The 19,275-nt window shown below is 38.3% G+C and overlaps 2 protein-coding genes across 2 annotated transcripts in view; both read right to left on the minus strand.

The window, feature by feature from the left end:
- The window catches only part of LOC125058610 (unextended protein-like), a 46,143-nt gene that overhangs the window by 475 nt on the left and 26,393 nt on the right, over window positions 1–19,275 (minus strand). Inside the window, exons 9-15 of the mRNA XM_047662717.1 lie at window positions 18,621–18,767; window positions 16,678–16,818; window positions 15,998–16,137; window positions 15,134–15,260; window positions 14,186–14,315; window positions 12,062–12,158; window positions 344–406 (exon numbers count right to left, since the gene is read on the minus strand). Of these exons, the coding sequence (XP_047518673.1) occupies window positions 344–406; window positions 12,062–12,158; window positions 14,186–14,315; window positions 15,134–15,260; window positions 15,998–16,137; window positions 16,678–16,818; window positions 18,621–18,767 (845 nt within the window). The remainder of the gene's footprint in view (window positions 1–343; window positions 407–12,061; window positions 12,159–14,185; window positions 14,316–15,133; window positions 15,261–15,997; window positions 16,138–16,677; window positions 16,819–18,620; window positions 18,768–19,275) is intronic.
- Window positions 1,061–8,320, minus strand: LOC125058611 (uncharacterized protein DDB_G0286299-like). Its single transcript, XM_047662719.1, has 2 exons — window positions 7,679–8,320; window positions 1,061–1,399 (listed from the first exon to the last, which is right to left on the minus strand). The coding sequence occupies exons 1-2, from the start codon at window positions 8,295–8,297 to the stop codon at window positions 1,155–1,157; spliced, it is 864 nt and encodes a 287-aa protein (XP_047518675.1). The 5' UTR covers window positions 8,298–8,320; the 3' UTR covers window positions 1,061–1,154.

Below are 19,275 nucleotides of genomic sequence, written 5' to 3' on the forward strand. Positions count from 1 at the left end.
GGAATTTTGTTTTAGGTTCGATTCTTTTTAAGGCTAGAAGACATAGCCTATATCAACCACATTCAAAAATTACCAACACTTTGGGCTGGGTTCGATCCCTGAGAAACAATAAGTGTTTCGGGTGTGTATGGCTTTTATCACTTGGCTTATTTTATTAGCGAATCAGACAAAAGCTACAACGATCAGGCGTGAAATTTCTATAGGAACACGACAGGTTATGTTTTGGATTGGATTTCGATACGGTCGAATATTATTGTAGGTACCCACATTTACTAAACTTTGTAAAAAGTTTTTGATCATTTTGGCTGAACTATTAATAAATTGTTATCAAATGCTAAAATACCTGTCTAGACGGAGTTCTGTGTTCACCACTGATACTAATATCTTCATCCACAGACTGCAGCAACTGCGGAGAAATTAAAAAATGTATTTTTCAATTGTATTCATAGACAATTTCTACATATAAAATACTGTACATCAATTTAATAATTCATTAATGCTCGCTCAAATTGAATAGCAGCTTAACAACCTGTAAATATACGCACGCTGCCAAACGGTGGGATTCAATAAAAAAAATGCAATACTGAAAATTTCTGTCTCTTGAATGACTATGATGTCTACATTAATGGGGTGATGACGTGACAACGAAAATCATGACTCATTGTCCCGTAACGCTCATTGTACGCTTGCGCCGCAACTATCTCTCTTCCACTAGAAGACATAAGTATGCAATCATTTCATCAATGTTTTGTTATGACGTTGTCACGTTAAACTATTGTCCCTAAACCGACTTTAGAGTTAACCATATTTTTTAATTAATTGATTTAATATTTTAACGATCAGAATATTTATCCGACAATAAGTCACAAAGCCCACTGGCGCACGCACTACTACAGATACCTGCGTGCACGCACACAGACACGCGGAGCAAGACCTGTTTTGTGGCTGCGTGCGAGCGTCTATAAAGTTTCAATAATTTTGAGACGTTTAGATAATAAATATGTGAAATTGATAAATAATTTGGAAATGCTCATTAAAATACATTTCCAAGACTACGCTATTCAACTGTTTCCTAGAGGATGGAAATATATATGGGAAATAGGACATCAACTGCCTTCGACGTATGACATGACAAGGCTAAATACGAAAAACCTTCAAGTCTGATCCTTCTTCTCCAATAACCTCAAAATTTTCGACAACTTCTTCAAAATCAACTTTTGCGTTTCATCAGTGCGAATCGATTCAATAGACGAAACGGTTCTCGCATCGCTTTCGAATCGAATCGAATCAGACACATCGTCCAACTGTTGTAGGATTTCTGAGACACTATCATTCTTGTGTGGATGAAACGTTAGGAGGGATTGTTCGGTACGAAATTGCGCCTTCTTTTTATTCATTCCTGGTACAATATTTAAAAATTAGATATAAAATTGGCCGAAAAAAACCCTACAGAAAAGCTACTTTTTAAAAACAGCGTAAACTCTATGTAACGACATCGAAGGGACTGTTTATGGCGCTATAGAGAGAAATCGTTAAACGGAGAGAAGAAAAACGTATAGATGATCCATGAGAAATCCCAATTTGCAAACAAAAGAACGAATTTCTTAGAAAGTTCGTATGACGCCGACAGTCGAGTTTATTGCGAGCTAGGATAATAAAGCGACAAAAGAACGTACAACTGCGCAGTTTTTACAAATTTTAGCAACTTAAAACGTACTTTATTACTCAATTGTTGTCGTTATTGAGAGTGGGTGTAATGCTATGTAGCGTGTATCATTATGAAAGCTAAGTAAGACCAACCAAAGGCAATTGTTTTCGACGCTTTAGTTCGACGTTAAATCGAGGGTCGTTACATGGAGTTTACACTGTTTATATTACCACTAGCAACCCGTCTCGGCTACGCACGGGCAATCCGTGAACCTTTAAAATATAAAAACCCTTCCTCATGAATCACTCCAAAACAGTGTTTAGTTTTTGAATGACAGGTTTTAGGAAGAAATTACAAGGAAATTCTTAACGAAACACAGTACAATTTTCAAAACATAAAGAAAAACTGAAATTCAAATATCAAATATTTTTATGAATTTTCGAATACTACTAATTTTCGGGGGCCCCTTAGTTGCCCCTCTGTGGGGCGTGAACTCCACGTTATGAAACACTTTTCTAGAACCTTGATATTGGTAAAAATCGTTTTCATTCGATAGTTTCTTTCTTCGACTGCAAATCTGACTACCACGAAACTTAATTATTCTAATATAGCAGAAATAACTCGCCTTAGGAAAAATAAATTTAAAAATCCATTCAGTAAATCCAGAGATTTCCTCCAACCCCACAATCTACCCTATAATTAGTATTGACTATTCTATTTCTGTTTTGGTTTAAAAAACAAAAGACGAAACGATGATGCGCTCCATCGTGATTGGCCAAATTGAACAAGAGCATCTCTGTGATTGGACGAAAGATTTTAAGTACCCACCATTTCGTCTCTCATTACAGTTGTGAATTGAATGTTTTAAACATGTTTTAAATCTAAACTGTGTATCAGACAGTGGATTCACCTTGACTAAAGAACTACCTACCTACCCTCATGAGAGAGATTTTATAATCTCTCTATTCGGGTTGTGCACGATGAAATTGTAGTTTTGTTTAGTTTGTTAATAAATAGTGTGATGCAACTGCGGGGGGCGGGGGCCGGGCGAGCGTGTGGTGTGCTATCGTCTCGTTCATTCACCTGAGGTCACTGACCACACTACACGTCGCTCGACACTGCTTCCGCAGCTGCACACTTTTTCGAAAATAGTCTTTTAATTCTTCGCCTCGTCACCAACATTTTGGTCTTCGGCCGGATCTTTGAACATTTATAGACAATTAGTGAAGTGTGTAATCGTATAAAAGTGATTCGAATCGTGAAGTTTTGTGAGCAAGTGAATATTATAGTGAATCACGCGCACGCCCTTTGTTTCCTTTGTTCTCGGTTCTTATATGTTAGGTACTTTTATTGCGGAATGCACAGTGATTTATTTTATAGGAAAATTGCGTATTTCGTGAAATCTAATAACTATTTAAAATTATTGTTCGTTTCGTTTTATTATTTAAATAGTTAATTAGTTATTTGTTTCGTTTCATCGAAGTACGTAATAAATATACCTGTTTAAGTGTTAGTGAGGTGAAAATAATTACTTAAATACATAGTTATGAAATAAATAGCTATAAAATTATTGTTCGTTCGATTCGTTTTAAGTATTTAAATAAAATACTTGTTGAAATAGTTATTTGTTTCATACTGGTATTCATTATTTTTTTGTGATAGTGAACCTACCTACGTTTAAAGTGAATGTTAGTGAGTAATTAATAGTTGTTCGGTTCGTTATATATTTTGTGAAACTATATTTATATAATATTAAAGTGTGTGTTTATGAAAATATTAGTGTGAATAATTTCGTGATTTAATTTTTACGTTACGTATTGAAATAAAATAAAATAATAGTGCTCGAGTGCGGTATTACAATTATAAGTAATAGTATTTTGCTGTTGTGTTCGTACGTAATACGTAAATAATTTTCGTTTTCGTTTCGTAGTAACGAGTTGAAACAATAACTTTTTTGTGTAGTGAATAAAATCATATTTTTTTGTGCGTTTGGGCGTGGCGTGTGTGTTGAGTGTTGAGATTTCTTTTAAATTTATTAATTACTTTTTTTCTCCCAAACATGCCAATTACTAGGTCGCTCAGACGTCAGGCCGTAAAATGTGAATCGGCCCCAGTACATCCTACACACGAAGACGATAACTTAGCAAATCTGCAAGCGGCAGCTCCTGCATCAATGGCAGCCGTTCATCATCAATCAGAGAAGTCATTACACGAATACCCTAAGGCTCCTTCGGAGAAGCGATCGGTGATGAACAAGAAGAGTGTGCAGCGGGCAGAGGCTTTAAAAAGATTAGCAGCTGCAAGAATAGAAGAGGCTTGCGCTAAAGCCGCTTTCGCTGAAGCTGAATTAGCGGCTATTGAAGTACAGGGTAGTGAGCTGGATAGCTTGGCGGAAAATAAAGGCTTCAGAGAGAGAGATAGTTTAGTTAGAGATTGGTTGGATTCAAACGATCATGATGCCCAAACAACTTCGAATCAGCAGCTCGATATTAAGACACTCGTAGCTGCGCTTACTGAAGCCGCACGAGCGATGCAGAGCCCAAAAACGCTATTCGAATTACCTATTTTTAGCGGGGCAAGTAGTGAGTGGTTAGCGTTTAGAGCAGCATATAATGAAACTAGCAGTAATTTCTCTAAATTGGAGAATTTGGTGCGACTTAGAAGAAGCCTGAAGGGGGCAGCTAAGGAAGCTGCCATTTCTTTGTTTATAGCAGATGTGGAGCCTGGAGAGATTTTGTCACTCTTGGAAGCAAGATTTGGACGACCTGATGCATTAGTTATTACGGAGATGGACAAGATTAAACAACTTTCTAAACTTTCTGATAATCCTCGTGATATTTGTATTTTTTCAAGCAAGATAGTCAATATTGTAACAGTCATCAAGGCTTTAAAAAAGGAATGCTATTTGTTTAACCCGGAATCTGTGAGAGCTGTTGTGGAGAAGATGACACCGACTTTGAGGTACCGTTGGTATGACTACGCTGCAGGGCGACCTGAGGAAGAGGCGGACTTAGTTAAATTATCTTCTTTCTTTTCCCGCGAGGCGGACCTTTGCAGTCGGTATGCTCAAGTTGAAAATGTTCATCACCCGTCATCACAAAGAAGACCGATTGTAACAAATGTGGCATCTACTACTGCAACACCTGGAACGTCCATAACGCCAAAGAAGCAGAGCTATGAATGTATTGTCTGTCATAATTTACATCACATAAAAGACTGTAAACAGTTCATGGATTTGGAGAGTAAATGTAGATGGGAGAAGGCTAAAGATTTGAACCTGTGTTTTAGATGTTTAGGACGTCGCAATCATCGTCATAGGTGCTCCTATAAGCCATGTGGGATCGAAGGCTGCAAGGCGTCTCATCATTCACTTCTGCATTTTTCAGCGTCTCCCTCAGAGACGCCAGTAGAACCAGCAGGAAAATCAGCTGTTGTAGCTGCGACTCGACAGAAAGTTGGTAGAGCTTTGTTGAAGATTGTGCCAGTAAGATTGAGAGGTCCCAAGGGGACCATGACTACATTTGCATTGCTTGATGAGGGGTCATCGGTCACTCTTATAGAGAAAGAAGTTGCTTCTGAGATTGGACTTACAGGTCCAGAAGAGTCTTTTATTATTGAAGGGCTGGCAGGAGCACGTACGGAGGCTTCCAGTTCAAGGAGAGTGAGTCTCTATATTAATGGTGTTCACACGGATAAGGAGCATAAAATAGAAGCACGAACAATTGATAGTTTGAATCTTAATCACCAATCGGTGGATGCAGATATGATAGAAGGTTGTGATCACCTTCTGGAAATAACCGAGGATCTTACATATGATCGAGGTACACCTACTCTTCTTATTGGCCAGGACAACTGGCATTTGATTATTTCGAGGAAGATTAGAAGTGGTAGGTGCAGAGATCCAGTTGCATCATTAACAGAATTAGGTTGGGTATTGCACGGGCCTACTAAGGGGCCTGGAAAAGTTAGTGTATTAAAGCTGGTAAATCATAATGAAGAAGAAGATGAAAAGAATGAAAATAAATTAGAAGATTTGTTCAAACAGTTTTTAAGTATAGATTCACTAGGAATCGAACCAAAACGTCAAAAAAATGATGCAGAGGAACGCGCGTTGTCATTATTAAAGAGCTACAGCCACCGTCTTCCTGATGGACGTTTTGAATCGGGGTTGTTGTGGCGCAAAGAAGAACTGGAGTTACCAGAAAATAGAGAGAATGCTTTAAGAAGATTGATAGCGATTGAGAAGAAATTAGATAAAAACCCTAAGCAGAAGATGGAGTATAATGCTCAAATTGAGTATCTTTTAGAATGTGGCTATGCTGAGGAGGCCCTACCTTCGTCTCGTTCTGGCCGCACTTGGTACCTACCACATTTTGCTGTGATTAATCCATCAAAACCGAAACCGCGAATCGTTCTGGACGCTGCTGCTAAAACGAATGGGATATCTTTGAATGACATGTTACTTACCGGACCAGATCTGTTACAATCACTACCTGGAGTTTTGATGCGCTTTCGACAAAGACCAATTGCTGTGTCAGGAGATATTCGTGAAATGTTTCTTCTAATCAAAATTAGGACTGAGGACAGGGTTGCATTGCACTTTTTATGGCGCGGTGACAGACGAGAGAATGTACCTCAAGAGTATCGTATGTCAAGAGAGATTTTTGGTGCGGCGTCTTCACCTTGTACTGCCATTTATATTAAAAATTTAAATGCTGAAGAATATCGACGGGAGTACCCTGAAGCTGCGAATTTAATTTTTCGCAATCACTACATGGATGATTATCTCCAAAGTTTTGATTCTGTGGAAGAAGCTAAGCGTATAGCAAAAGAAGTCAGTTTTGTGCACCGTCAAGGAAAATTTCATTTACAAAAATGGGCGAGTAACAAACCTGAAGTTATGGCCGAGATGGAGCCGCAACTCCAGAATAGAAGTAAGGAAGTCGAGCTTCAAGATAGCCCATTAGCTCCGTTGGAAAAGACTTTGGGTCTGGTTTGGAGAACCAGTGATGATCACCTTACTTTTAATCTAAATATTAAAAAGGCAAATCTGGAAGTACTCGAAGGGACCAAGCGAACTAATCGAGGATTCCTAAAAGCTATTATGTCTCTTTTTGATCCCTTGGGTCTTATTACATCGATAACTTTGCCCGCAAGAGGGATATTAGAAAAATCGTGTCGCGTCGGTCATGCATGGAACAAGAATCTTTACATTCCTCGTGATGATGCCACTAGAAATGTACCTCGAAATTTCAACAGGTATCATCGATGGTTTCGGGGATCCAATTTCTTATATTCTCCAGAAGAGACTTGGCCTAAGAGAAAAATAGAAGAGGCGGTAACCGAAGAAACTTCAGGAGAAGAGCGACTGTCAGTTGTCGATTGTTGTGCAAGAAATCGCCTAATCACTGGCTTGCCTGACGCATCCAGATTTTCGTCCTGGATGCGCCTAATAAGAATGACGGGGGGAGTTTTAATGTTCATTATCTTATCCCACAGAACTCAAATTATTGCTTCGGTTCACGGGCGAATTTGGCGGCGTGGCAACGGCTGGCTGGTTGAGGGAAGATTCCAGAGCTGGGAGTTCTGGTGCTCGTGGTGGATGGAACCCTGCCCAGAAATACGTGGCCTAGGGGAAGGGTCGTGTCGACTTTCCTGGGTAAAGATGGTGTCAGTCGCGTGGTCTAGGTGCAGACTAAGGCTGGAGTACTAAAGAGGCCAACCAAGAACATCATCGTGCTGCTGACGGAGAGTGCGCAGGACGCACTGGGGGGAGAATGTGCACGATGAAATTGTAGTTTTGTTTAGTTTGTTAATAAATAGTGTGATGCAACTGCGGGGGGCGGGGGCCGGGCGAGCGTGTGGTGTGCTATCGTCTCGTTCATTCACCTGAGGTCACTGACCACACTACACGTCGCTCGACACTGCTTCCGCAGCTGCACACTTTTTCGAAAATAGTCTTTTAATTCTTCGCCTCGTCACCAACACGGGTTGCTATAATTAAATACGCTTTAAGTTAGTTCGACTAACCCTTTGCATCAACATCAATATTGGAACCATCTTTCTCTTCCTCAGGCAAAGAAGTCGTCGACAACTTTCGCCTTAGTCCAGACTCAGAAATTCTGGGAGGTTGTGCATTCGTCCAATATTTGGAAGAGTTCGCTGTTTCACCATCTCTTTTCTCGCCAATTGACGTTTTAGACATTGAATACTTATCGAATTCCATTGACTCATTCACAGTTGACTCTGGTTTATCTTTGGAATCAGACTCTTTCCAATGTTCAGAGGTATTTGCCGTCCCCGAATCTTTATTCGTCCAATATTTGGATGAACTCGCTGTTTGACCATCTCTATTCTCGGCAATTGACGTTGTGGACCTATCTAATTTCATTGTCTCATTCACAGTTGACTCTGCTTCATCTTTTTTATCAGACTCTCTCCAACGTTTGGAGGTATTTGCCGTCTGACTGTCAGTTCTCCCTGAATCTTTATTCGTCCAATATTTTGGCGAATTGGTTACTTGACTATCTGAGCGTTGTAAGTATAGTTTTCTTGCCATTTTATCAGCTAAATATTTAGCAATATATTGTTTATCACTGGACGTGGGTGAATCTGTGACACCGCTTTGGGATAATTGTTTGAATCCCATCACTTGCTGCTGAAAATGACCTTGTGTGAGGACCAAATGTATTTAATTTTTAAAATTTTGTTAATCACTACAACGGAATTTATCTAGATTCAAATTCTGTTAAACAATTTGTTCTGAATTAAATATGACATATGTGACAGCGCTCAAGACAAGATTGTGACTCGAGATAGGAATTATTGAACTTAGATTAGAATCGAGATCGAGCGCTAAGTGTGTATGTCAAAAACAGGACAGAGCAACTTGTCAATGTTACAGATACGGGTGTCATTGTTCGCTCTGGTCTCTTACCTAATGGCTATTTGACAGTATGAAAAACAAAGTGTCATTGAGTGTAATCTGTATAGAACATTTAAAAAGCGTTATGGAGTAAAATAACTAATCTTTTAAAAAAAAGTGCGCGCGTACAATGTACACATGTCAGAAGTGAAACTTCTTTGTAAATTAATTATTACTAAGATAAAAGACCCAATAGATGATCATTTCATGTATTTGTATATCTATTTTTTCTCGATCTCCCTTACTCTCTCTCAATCTTTCTCACTCTCTCCCGCCTCTCGCTCCATGGCTATTTGCTTCATGCTACTCCCTTTCTGGCTCTCTCTCAATCGATCTCAGTCGCCCTCTCCCTTTTCTTCGACAAAAACGCTACACATTTTCGCTAATATTATTATTATTTCGTTTCATCCGTAAAAATTTACCCTCATGCGCCTAAAGAAGTTTCACTTCAAAAATCAGTCTTTCTTTCAGTCACGTGACGGACACGGATGAGTCGAATCGTCGATGAGGTAGCATTCTTGTAAATATTGTCTGTCTTAACCTATATTGTATTGGAGTTTTAATTCATCAGACTGATTTTGATGGAAATATATAGATTCGTGTACTTTAAGATTGATTCTTCTTCTTTTTATTTGCTACACTCTTGACAGAGCTGTCGTGATCGCTATGTACCAGTTATATTAGAAGGGGCAGATGTGATGGACAATTTGTATGACTCAAAACTTGGCGATTAAAAAGAGTGGCGGAAAGTTTCTTGCCAGTTCTTCTTGCCTGCTTTACGCCTTTGACTTGCGAACTGGTAGTAAATGTAAAATTACAATTAATTTAACTTCTTTTTTGACGTTCATAAGTGTACTTGTTTACCTATATGAATAAAGTTATTTTGAGTTTGATGCCTATTAGAGGTCATCTTCATTGAGTGAACCTCCTATTGCAGACTCCATCTGGTCAGTTCATCGCAAAAATAAATAACGCGTAAAAACACTGACATTTGTATACATTTACAAGCATGCTACGTCACAGTTGCGACGCCATCTTGCCGTCAGCGTGTGTTCTTGAAATTATGAATGTTTAATTTGAATCTAAAGCCTCATAAAAAAACGAGAAACAATAAAAAAACCTTTTCGCTTTTCGTATCGCGTCGTGAATGAAGTGAGACATTACTTTGTGACCGCGTTGCGAAGTCACTGCACGTTCGGTCCAAGTTCTGAAAGGATTTGGGAATTATGGGATTTCTATAGGAAAGGATGGATTAGAGGATTATAAATGGTGAATGGTGTGCAAAAAGTATTTTTATACGACAAGTCCAGTCACATTAATAAAAATTGGACGTTAAAAACCAGGCAAATCAAAGTTCGGATAGGGTTTGGGAATTCTATAGAACAGGTTATACTCTTTTTTTTTTAAATGGCTCTGGCACGGTTTGTGCATTAGCCAGTGTCAAGTATGAGATTTTTATAATTCGTGCTTTTTGCCTTAGAAATTCGACCGTGCCCTCCATGTACGGTTTAAGCACTCGCCTGGTACCGCACAACCCTCCCAAAGGCCGAGAACAAATTTAAATTAATTTAAAACTTGCCCTCGAACCGGGAATCGAACCCGGTACCCCTCACCTAACTGCCACTTAATAAGACCGCTAGGCTATGAGGCCCCTACTCTGATTTTTAATTCCGTAGAATTCTGACAGCTATCATTGTCATGTCAGAGATTACAAACCTTTTTGGTCGTGCACATTTTTCAATTTCACTACGTTAGTTTTTTAAGTGCGGTGCTCCACATTAAAAGTGTTTCTACGGCGAGTGATAATTACGTCCCTTTTCATCACAAACAGTAAAAAACGCACAATTAAAGATAACATTTTTTAAAGGTTTACTAAACCTGGAATTAGTAGGCAGTGTTGCCAGCTAAAGAATAAAATACAGTAATTAAAGTTATTTCGATATACTGTTCGTGATATTGAAATATTTGTTGTTCTTGTATTAGGTCACTGAAGTAAATATTAAGATTTACCTTGTTGTTGGTAAAAATACGTAGCATTTTATATTATTGCCCTAATGGGTCAAATTTGTCCCTTTTTCTGTGGAGAACTTTTTTAGTAGCAACATTTACGAAATGTCAGAACTCTACGGAATGAAAAATCAGAGTATAGGTCATGTATAACTTCCGAGCGAGAGCGGGGGTCTCTCTAACAGGGCCTGGTAGGAACTACCTGAGTTAGTTGTGGACCTGAATACCAGACATTCTGTGTGTCGATCCCCATATGCTACTGCTACTTTCGGGGGTAGAAGATGCGCAAACGCATTTCCACCTCGGATATTAAAATCGTATAACTTCATATAGAAAAACTAGCGACCCGCCCTGGCTTCGCACTAGTGCAATGCTGATACTAAATTCAAAGCGCTATAGGTCGATCCCGCAATTTTTAAATCTATATATATAAAAGAAAGTCGTGTTTGTTACAACACTTATAACTCGAGAACGGCTGGACCGATGTTAGTTATCTCTTTTTTAGTGGATTCTTCTCCGCTCCGAATAGCAGAATAAGTAATAAAATATCGGATAAGTTATCAAATAAAAAAAATTAATTAATTTTACGAATGCAAACTGCATGTGGTGCCATCTGTTGACAAAATTACGCATATAAAATAAACATATCACTTTGTCCTTGCCCCGGATAACAAAACAAAAAATGTTGTATATCAAAAAGTACTTTAACATGCAGTCTCGCAATATTAGCGCTAGAGAGAGGAGGCCTAATGTGTAAAACCGTCATTCTTTTTTCGCAATGGCAAGCAATAAAACATTTCTGTATTTGGAAAAAAGTTGTATTAATGTTATTACCTCAAATAAATCCTAAATTAAGTTTAACTAAAGTTAAAACGATATTATTAGAATGTTAAGCGGAACGAAGTTCGCTGGGTCCGCTAGTTTGTAATATCTTCGAAAATATTCATTTAAATCATATGCTGTAAAGGGCCAAGGGATAGATCTATATTAAATCAACAATGTATTTAAGGTATTTAATTGGATAAGGATTAATTCTGTATTGGTTAAAATCGCTTCGAAAATTAGCCATTATTTGTCGTAAAACGGGATATCCATAAGAGATAGACATATACCATCGCGGAGTTTGCTGTAGACCTTTTCAATGTGTACAATACGTAGTACATTATTTTGATAAATCTCGTAGGGTTCGCAATGTAAGCGAAAAAAATGTAATTATTTACAATTACGACATCACATTAGAAACCTCAGAAATAACAGTATTTCTCCACTATTTAATGGATGTTATTATACATATAAACCTTCCTCTTCAATCACTTTATCTATTAAAAAAACAGCATCAAAATCCGTTGCGTAGTTTTAAAGATTTAAGCATACATAGGGACAGAGAAATCGACTTTGTTTTATACTATGTAGTGATGTATTACATTGATAATGTCATATTAAAGTCTGAATATATGTTGTCCCAGTTATATGGTACTCACTTTATCAACTTCTGTATCAAATTGTTCATTGGTTGCGCCCTTGGATAAAGCACCTTTTTCCATGAGGGTAGCGCGTTTAGCTGCCAGATAAAGACTCCTGAAAGGATACAATTAATTAAAAAAGGCTGCATGTACTTATGTACGCGCGTAAGAAGTTATACTTCTTTGGCATTATTAAACATAGTTTTTGATTGCATGCAAATAATTAATTACAATTAAATAATCAATCAAACAATAAAATAATTTTCATATGAAAAAGTAAATAAATAAATATTAATTATTATTCTCTTACATTAAGTGTAACATAAATTCTATTATTATTCGAATGTTGTTTTTAAATTATGTCCAATGCCGTAGCATCTTCCGTGGGCAACTTCATTCTGTTAATTTTGTGTCACGGTGCGCTCATCAATTTTTCATAACGCGCCTAAAGAAGTATAACTTCAAAAAGAAACAGTAAATTTCTACCGTTTTCACTAAAAGACACATCCGTCTCTTTTCATCACGGCGTAATCGCAATTTGAGTGAAAGAGACAACAATACAATTGCAGAGTGCAAAATCTTAAAATACGTAAAAACTAATTTTACGTAATAAGTCACAGATTCTAAGGGATTGTTGTTAACCAAAGCACCAAGTCATTGTTAAGACGCGTCCAAAGTAAAAGCAGTCATGATGGCCAACCTTCGAAAGGAGATGACACTATAAGATCCTGGTTCAACGGGAAAATAATAGAGGATATTCAATCACGTACAATTGAAGTATGCTATGAAATACAGAAGAGAGTACGTCTGGCTATACTCTCGGGGGCGCCGCGCTGATTAAAACAAAGAAAACCTAATTATACAGCCAATCGAATAAAACAAATGACAAAAGGCACTTATTACATAATTTCTAAGATATGCCCTTTAAGGATAAGGGGAAAAATTAGCATACAAGACGTCTATAAAGGATCAGCACCCAAAAATCTATACATACCAAATTGCCTAAGAACACTACGAAACAGATTTTATCTTCAAAAATCGGCGACATATCCGCGAACATACCAAATTGGCTAAAACGTCACGAAACAGATTTTGCCTCATACGTTGGCAACATACTCGCGAATATTCCAAATTATCTAAGAACTTCACGAAAGAACTTTTTCCCTCAAAAGTCGGCAACATATCCGCAGACATACAAATTGTCTAAGAATATCACGAAAGAACTTAATCTCTCAAAGGTCGGCAACATACCCGCAGACATACAAATTGCCTAAGAATATCACGAAAGAACTTTATCTATCAAAGGTCGGCAACATACCAAATTGTCTAAAAATATAACGAAACAGATTTTTCCCTTAAAGGTCGGCAACATACCCGCAAACATACCGAATTGTCTAAGAAATAATAAACAGAAATGTAAGGCCATAACCAAGAGGTTGTGGCACTGGGTTTTGGCACCGACGGCTGACCTATAGAAAAAATACAATCAAACAAGAACCATATTCTATAGTATAAACTCTTTATAACGTAATTTGTTATAACGAAAAACTCTCAATAACGGATAAATGCGTAAAATTTGTTTGGTTTTTTTTAACCCAATACCCATACATTAATTCTTCCCTCCCTATAACAAAACCTCTCTATCTATATATATAAAAATGAAACCCGTTTTCCGTTGTCACGACATAACATGAAAACGGCTTGACCGATTTGTCTGATTATTTTTTTATAATATTCCTTGAAGTACGAGGATGGTTCTTACGGAGAGAAAAATTAAAAAAAATTGAGTGAAAAAGTCTAAAAACAACACTTTTCTATATTCCCATACAAAATATTCATAATAATATTTAAAGGCAATTTGAACTTTAATACCATATCATAAAGTTCAACGTGGAGGGGTTCCGGGAAGGTAAATTTTAATTTTTTGACATAATGTATTTGTTGTCTTATCAATTATCTTTTTTTTATCTTACTAGCTAAACCGGTGTCCCGAATAGCAGAATAGGTAAAAAAAAAAAATTAAGAATAGACTGTTAGGCGGTACGATGTTCGCCAGGCCAGCTAGTAACTAATAAAAATGTTCGGTCCCTTGAAATTCGTTATAAAGAGTTGACACTGTATATAGATTATAGCATTACGTACCGTTTAACAGTCAGGTAGTACAACTCCGTGATCGCGCGAACGGAGTAATCCGGGACGAAGGTGTGACGCAGCATGGAGTCCATATTTATATTCTGAAGGGAGCCCATGGCTGATGGCGTCGGGGATTCCGCTGAAAGGTTAATAAATCGTGTAATCTATGATAGACTGTGGCCTGAGGCTCATTCTGAAGGGAGCCTATTGCTGATAGGAGTAGGGTTTCGGCTGAAAGGTTATTAAAACGTGTACGTTATGAGAGACTGGGGCCTGAAGCTAATGTTGAAGGGAGCCAATGGCTGATGGCGTAGGGGACTCCGCTGAAAAGTTATTAAAACGTGTAAGTTATGATAGACTGTGGCCTGAGACTAATTCTGAAGGGAGCCCATGGCTGATGGCGTCGGGGATTCCGCTGAAAGGTAACGGTACTTTAGGAGCCGTTCAAGTATTACGTACTATAGGGGGAGGGGGGGTCTCTGATTTTCTTATTTTTTCTTACTTTCCTATTTTTGAGAGCTTTGCTTACTTTTGCTGACAAGAGGAGGTGGGGGGGAAAGAATTTGAATAAATCTGCTTACGTAATAGGGAGCGTTCAAGTATTACGTAAGGAATTTTGGGAGGGGGGGTCCTTTTGTAAAACGTTACGGTGCGGGGCAGGGATTGAATTACGCGTTATTGTTAATATTATTTTCGACTTACACCCCATAATAGTAACTAAAGAGTCACTAGGTGGTCACGAAACGATTTACTGTACTTGGGTACTGAAAAACGTTACATGGGGGGGGGGGGCAATAATCTCCAAAAATTGCGTTACGTAATACTGGAACGCTCCCATATTTGAACCGCCCCTTATGAAAGGAACTGGTATAAGAATTTTTAAGCTCCTTTTGAAGTTAAGCGACTTCACAAGGAGCTCAAACATTCGACCCAAAAATGTATCTACAGCTTGCTCACCAACACCAACATTCTGCGTAAGCGCCTGAACCCCGAAGTAGGTGAAGGGACCAGCTTCGAAGACCAAGTTCTCTCGGCCCACAGTCACCTCTACGCGACCTTCCAGGATCAGCACGAAGTAATCCACCTACAAAAATCGTCTTCAATAAAACACTTTTTGGCCTAGTGACTCTCATCTCAGAGCTCATAGGTTCCCCTGTGCACTAACTATTTGTATAAACACTCGTACGGTGAAGGAAAATATATGTAACTGTCTTAACACTCACAAATCAATGTCAGGTACTGATGTCGGACCAACTATGCCTATAAGACATAGACCTTATTACTTACAAAACACACACTGAAACACACAAAAAATAAATAAAAAAGACTTGTCAAGGGACGCCCGGATGGAACGAAGTTCCTTTCGATTAATTAGTGAAGGAATTGTAATAAACATTTATTTTAAAAAAAAACCTGTATACACTTAACAAAAATAATCTTCGTGACACCACGCTGTTCAATGCGAAACAAAAAGACGAAACGAAAATAACTGGCTTGCTGAGAGAAAGAGAGACAGACAGAAAAACACGCGCACGCCGCACCGCACGGCTAACAACTATAGCAAAAAGTTTCGTTACAAACTTATTCTTAATTTTTCCGCCTCGCCCCCTTTCGCAACGCGCGATAAGGAACTTCGTTCCAAAAAGAATGACAGAGAACTGGCTCAGCATAATGCTGAGGAGCAGACTGTTCCACAGCGCTGGTCATTCTGCCAGAGACCACAGCAGCTAGTTTGCGCCTCAGCCCATACAACCGTGGAGTGACAGCTACACCCATTATAATTCACACAAAAACATTGACTGTACTAAGAAATATTCTCACCGGTTTTCCTTGTTGAAAGACGTATGTCGACGAATCTTTCTTTGTCTTGCCTTTCACTTTAATATGCTGTATCACATCTTGCTTCAGAAGTCTTCTTAAAACCGTTTCAGAGACTGTATCAGGCCGGAAAGCGTCCACACCTTTTAATAATTAGAATCAAACTGTATTGACTATTAACTATATCGAATATAGTAAGCGGATAAACTGTATCGACTGTAGTAACTGGATAACCTACCTATATCAAGTGGGTTAACTGTATCGACAATTGAAAAACTGTAATAACATCATTAACTGTATCGACTATAGTAACTGAATAAACTGAATTAAGTCTATCAACTGTATCGACTGTAGTAACATAATAAACTGTATTAAGGTTATTAACCGTATCAACTGTTGAAAAACTATATTAAGACCATTAACTGTATCGACTATAGTAACTGGATAAACTTTATCAAGACTATTCACTGTATCGACTGTAGTAACTGGATAAACTGTATCAAGTCTATTAACTGTATCGACTGAAGTAATTAGAAAAACTGTATTAAGACCATTAACTGTATCGACTATAGTAACTGGATAAACTGTATCAAGTTTTGTAACTGGTATATAAATTGCATTAAATAATGAATGATTATTTCAGATTTAGATAGATAGAGACCCAGAAAAATATGTCTACTTACTAGTGCTGAGGAACTGGAAGGTGGCCAAAGTAAGCTGTGGTGATATATGTATCCTCCGATGATCGTGTCTCTCCGCGAACGCCGCGAAGTCCTGCAACTTGTGCTGGGGTTTGTTTCGACGACGCTTTGATCGATTGTCCACTAAAAATAGATAAATCTAGTGGTTATCGTGGCTCTATTTTGAAGTGAAACTTCTTTAGGCGCATGAGGGTAAATTTTTAAAAAACGTCACTAAGATGTGCAACGTTTTTGTCGAAGAAAAGAAAAGCGATTGAGAGAGAGTGAGAAGGGGGAAAGGCTTAAAGAAATTCTATTTTTAAAATTGAAATTTCGTAAAGAGAATTAATGAAATATTAGTATTTTATGCAAAATGATTTATTGAAATCTCAAATAACGAATTGTAAAATAAAATGCCACATGTTTTTATTTTATTAATTTTTTTTATCAATTTTCGATACTTTTAATATTTTAATGACAATTAAATTCATTAAATTCCTAACATATTTTCGTTTTTCCCTCCCTCTAAGTCTCGGAAATCTCAAGTTTTAGATTTGTATAAACATGAAAAAGACTTAAAAATTAGTTTGCCAAAGAAGTTTCACTTCTGACATGTGTACTTTGTATGCACGCACTTTTTTTAATACACCAGGACATGCCCATGCCCATGGACACTACGAATGCCAGACGGCTCCCGAATACATTGCCAGCTTTTTAAGAATGTGCACGCAGTACACTTTAGGATTTCTTCATATTTTATAAGTAGGTGATCAGCCTTTTGTGTCTGACACATTTTCAATTTTTGGGTCTAAGGCTGTTTAGTTATGTTAATTCGTGTACAACCGCGATTCGAACCTCCGACCTTGGGAATGAGAGTCACAAACTGACTGCTCGTGAATTGTAATAAATCTTTACTAATATAATAAAGTTTTTTGGTGGCATCTGATGTTAAGTGATGCCGCTGTCCATGGACAGATTCAACGCTAGAGATATAACGAGGGCGCTGAAAAATTGGTACGCTCTTTTCTTGAAGGACCCTAAGTCGAATTGGTTCGGAAATACTTCAGAGGACTCGCGAGTGGGTTGCCGGCCTTTTAAGAATTGGTACGCTCTTTTCTTGAAGGACCCTAAGTCGAATTGGTTCGGAAATACTTCAGAGGACTCGCGAGTGGGTTGCCGGCCTTTTAAGAATTGGTACGCTCTTTTCTTGAAGAACCCTAAGTTGAATTGGTTCGGAAATACTTCAGAGGACTCGCGAGTGGGTTGCCGGCCTTTTAAGAATTGGTACGCTCTTTTCTTGAAGGACCCTAAGTCGAATTGGTTCGGAAATACTTCAGTGGGCAGCTGGTTCCACATAGTGGTGGTGCGCGGCAAAAACTGCGTTTAAAACGCTCAGTTGTGTAACGGACGTCGTAATACGGGTAGAATTTCGTATTCTATCTCGACGATGATGAAACTCAACTCCTCTGAACACTCTACATGATAAATGCGGTAGAAGATGCAACCCACATATCTACGCAACGGGATCAAGATGAGAAAGTGCCTGGTCGTTGGCGGTTGGGATCGCTCTATGTATACTTTTTTGACTAAGGATTCAAGAACAGAGTGTACCTTCCAAATCTTAAAAGGTGGGTAACGCACTTACGAACCTACTGGCTGTGTGAGTGTTCATGGGGGATATCACCTAACATCAGCTCGCCTTGTAATCTGATTAATAAGAAAATAACTTCCTTAAGGCAGCCTCAGTCCCACACTTTCTGCCCACAGTCCCCCACTTCCTGCCCACAGTCCCCCACTTCCTGCCCACAGTCCCCCACTTCCTGCCCACAGTCCCCCACTTCCTGCCCACAGTCCCCCACTTTCTGCGAACAGTCCCCCACTTCCTGCCCACAGTCCCCCACACACAGGCACACTTAATGCCTGATAATGGATGAAACCATACTTACGAAACACATCAGTCTCATCAACAATTTCGGATTGTATCATCTCTTCTATGACATCCTCGAGTGTAACCAAACCAATGGTCTCATAAAATGGATCACCCTCTCCTTCATTGTTAATCCGGTGTACAAACGCCATGTGACCCTTGTGTCCTAGAAAATTATAAAAAAAACAATAGATTTTGTCCATTAGGATGAAGGAGTAAATTTAAAAAAAGATATAGTGTAAACTCTATAAAACGACACTCAACGGACCGTACATATTTTGACGTTACAAAGAGTTGTCGTTAAATAGAAAGAAGAAAAATCTGTATAAGAAGAAAAAAATTATTTCAGACTAGTGTTAGTAATGACATAAAAATGTATGTATGTCGTATGATGCCGACAGTTGAGTAAGTTGAGTTTATTACGGGATAGGACAATAAAGCGACAAAAGAACGTACAGATTTCCGCAGTTTTAACTAATTTTGGCAACTTAAAAAGCACTTTCTATTCTTTGATTGTCGTTATTGAGGGTGGGGGTTATGCTAAACCAACCAAAGCCGAGGGATTTCCAGGCTTTAGGAACTTTGCCGTTAAATCGAGGGACGTTACATGGAGTTTACACTGAATTTATAAATTGCGCGAAAACCCGCTACCGATCTATTTGTACAACTATTTA

Source organism: Pieris napi, chromosome 18 (genome assembly GCF_905475465.1).
Source record: "Pieris napi chromosome 18, ilPieNapi1.2, whole genome shotgun sequence".
Lineage (NCBI taxonomy): Eukaryota > Metazoa > Arthropoda > Insecta > Lepidoptera > Pieridae > Pieris > Pieris napi.

Excerpts from the sequence above, each read along its gene's own strand:
- LOC125058611 (XM_047662719.1), bottom strand. The coding sequence starts at position 8,297 with ATGGGATTCAAACAATTATCCCAAAGCGGTGTCACAGATTCACCCACG. Across the intron at positions 1,400-7,678 it reads TATTGATGTTGATGCAAAGG|GAATGAATAAAAAGAAGGCG; the intron begins GTTAGTCGAACT and ends ATATTGTACCAG.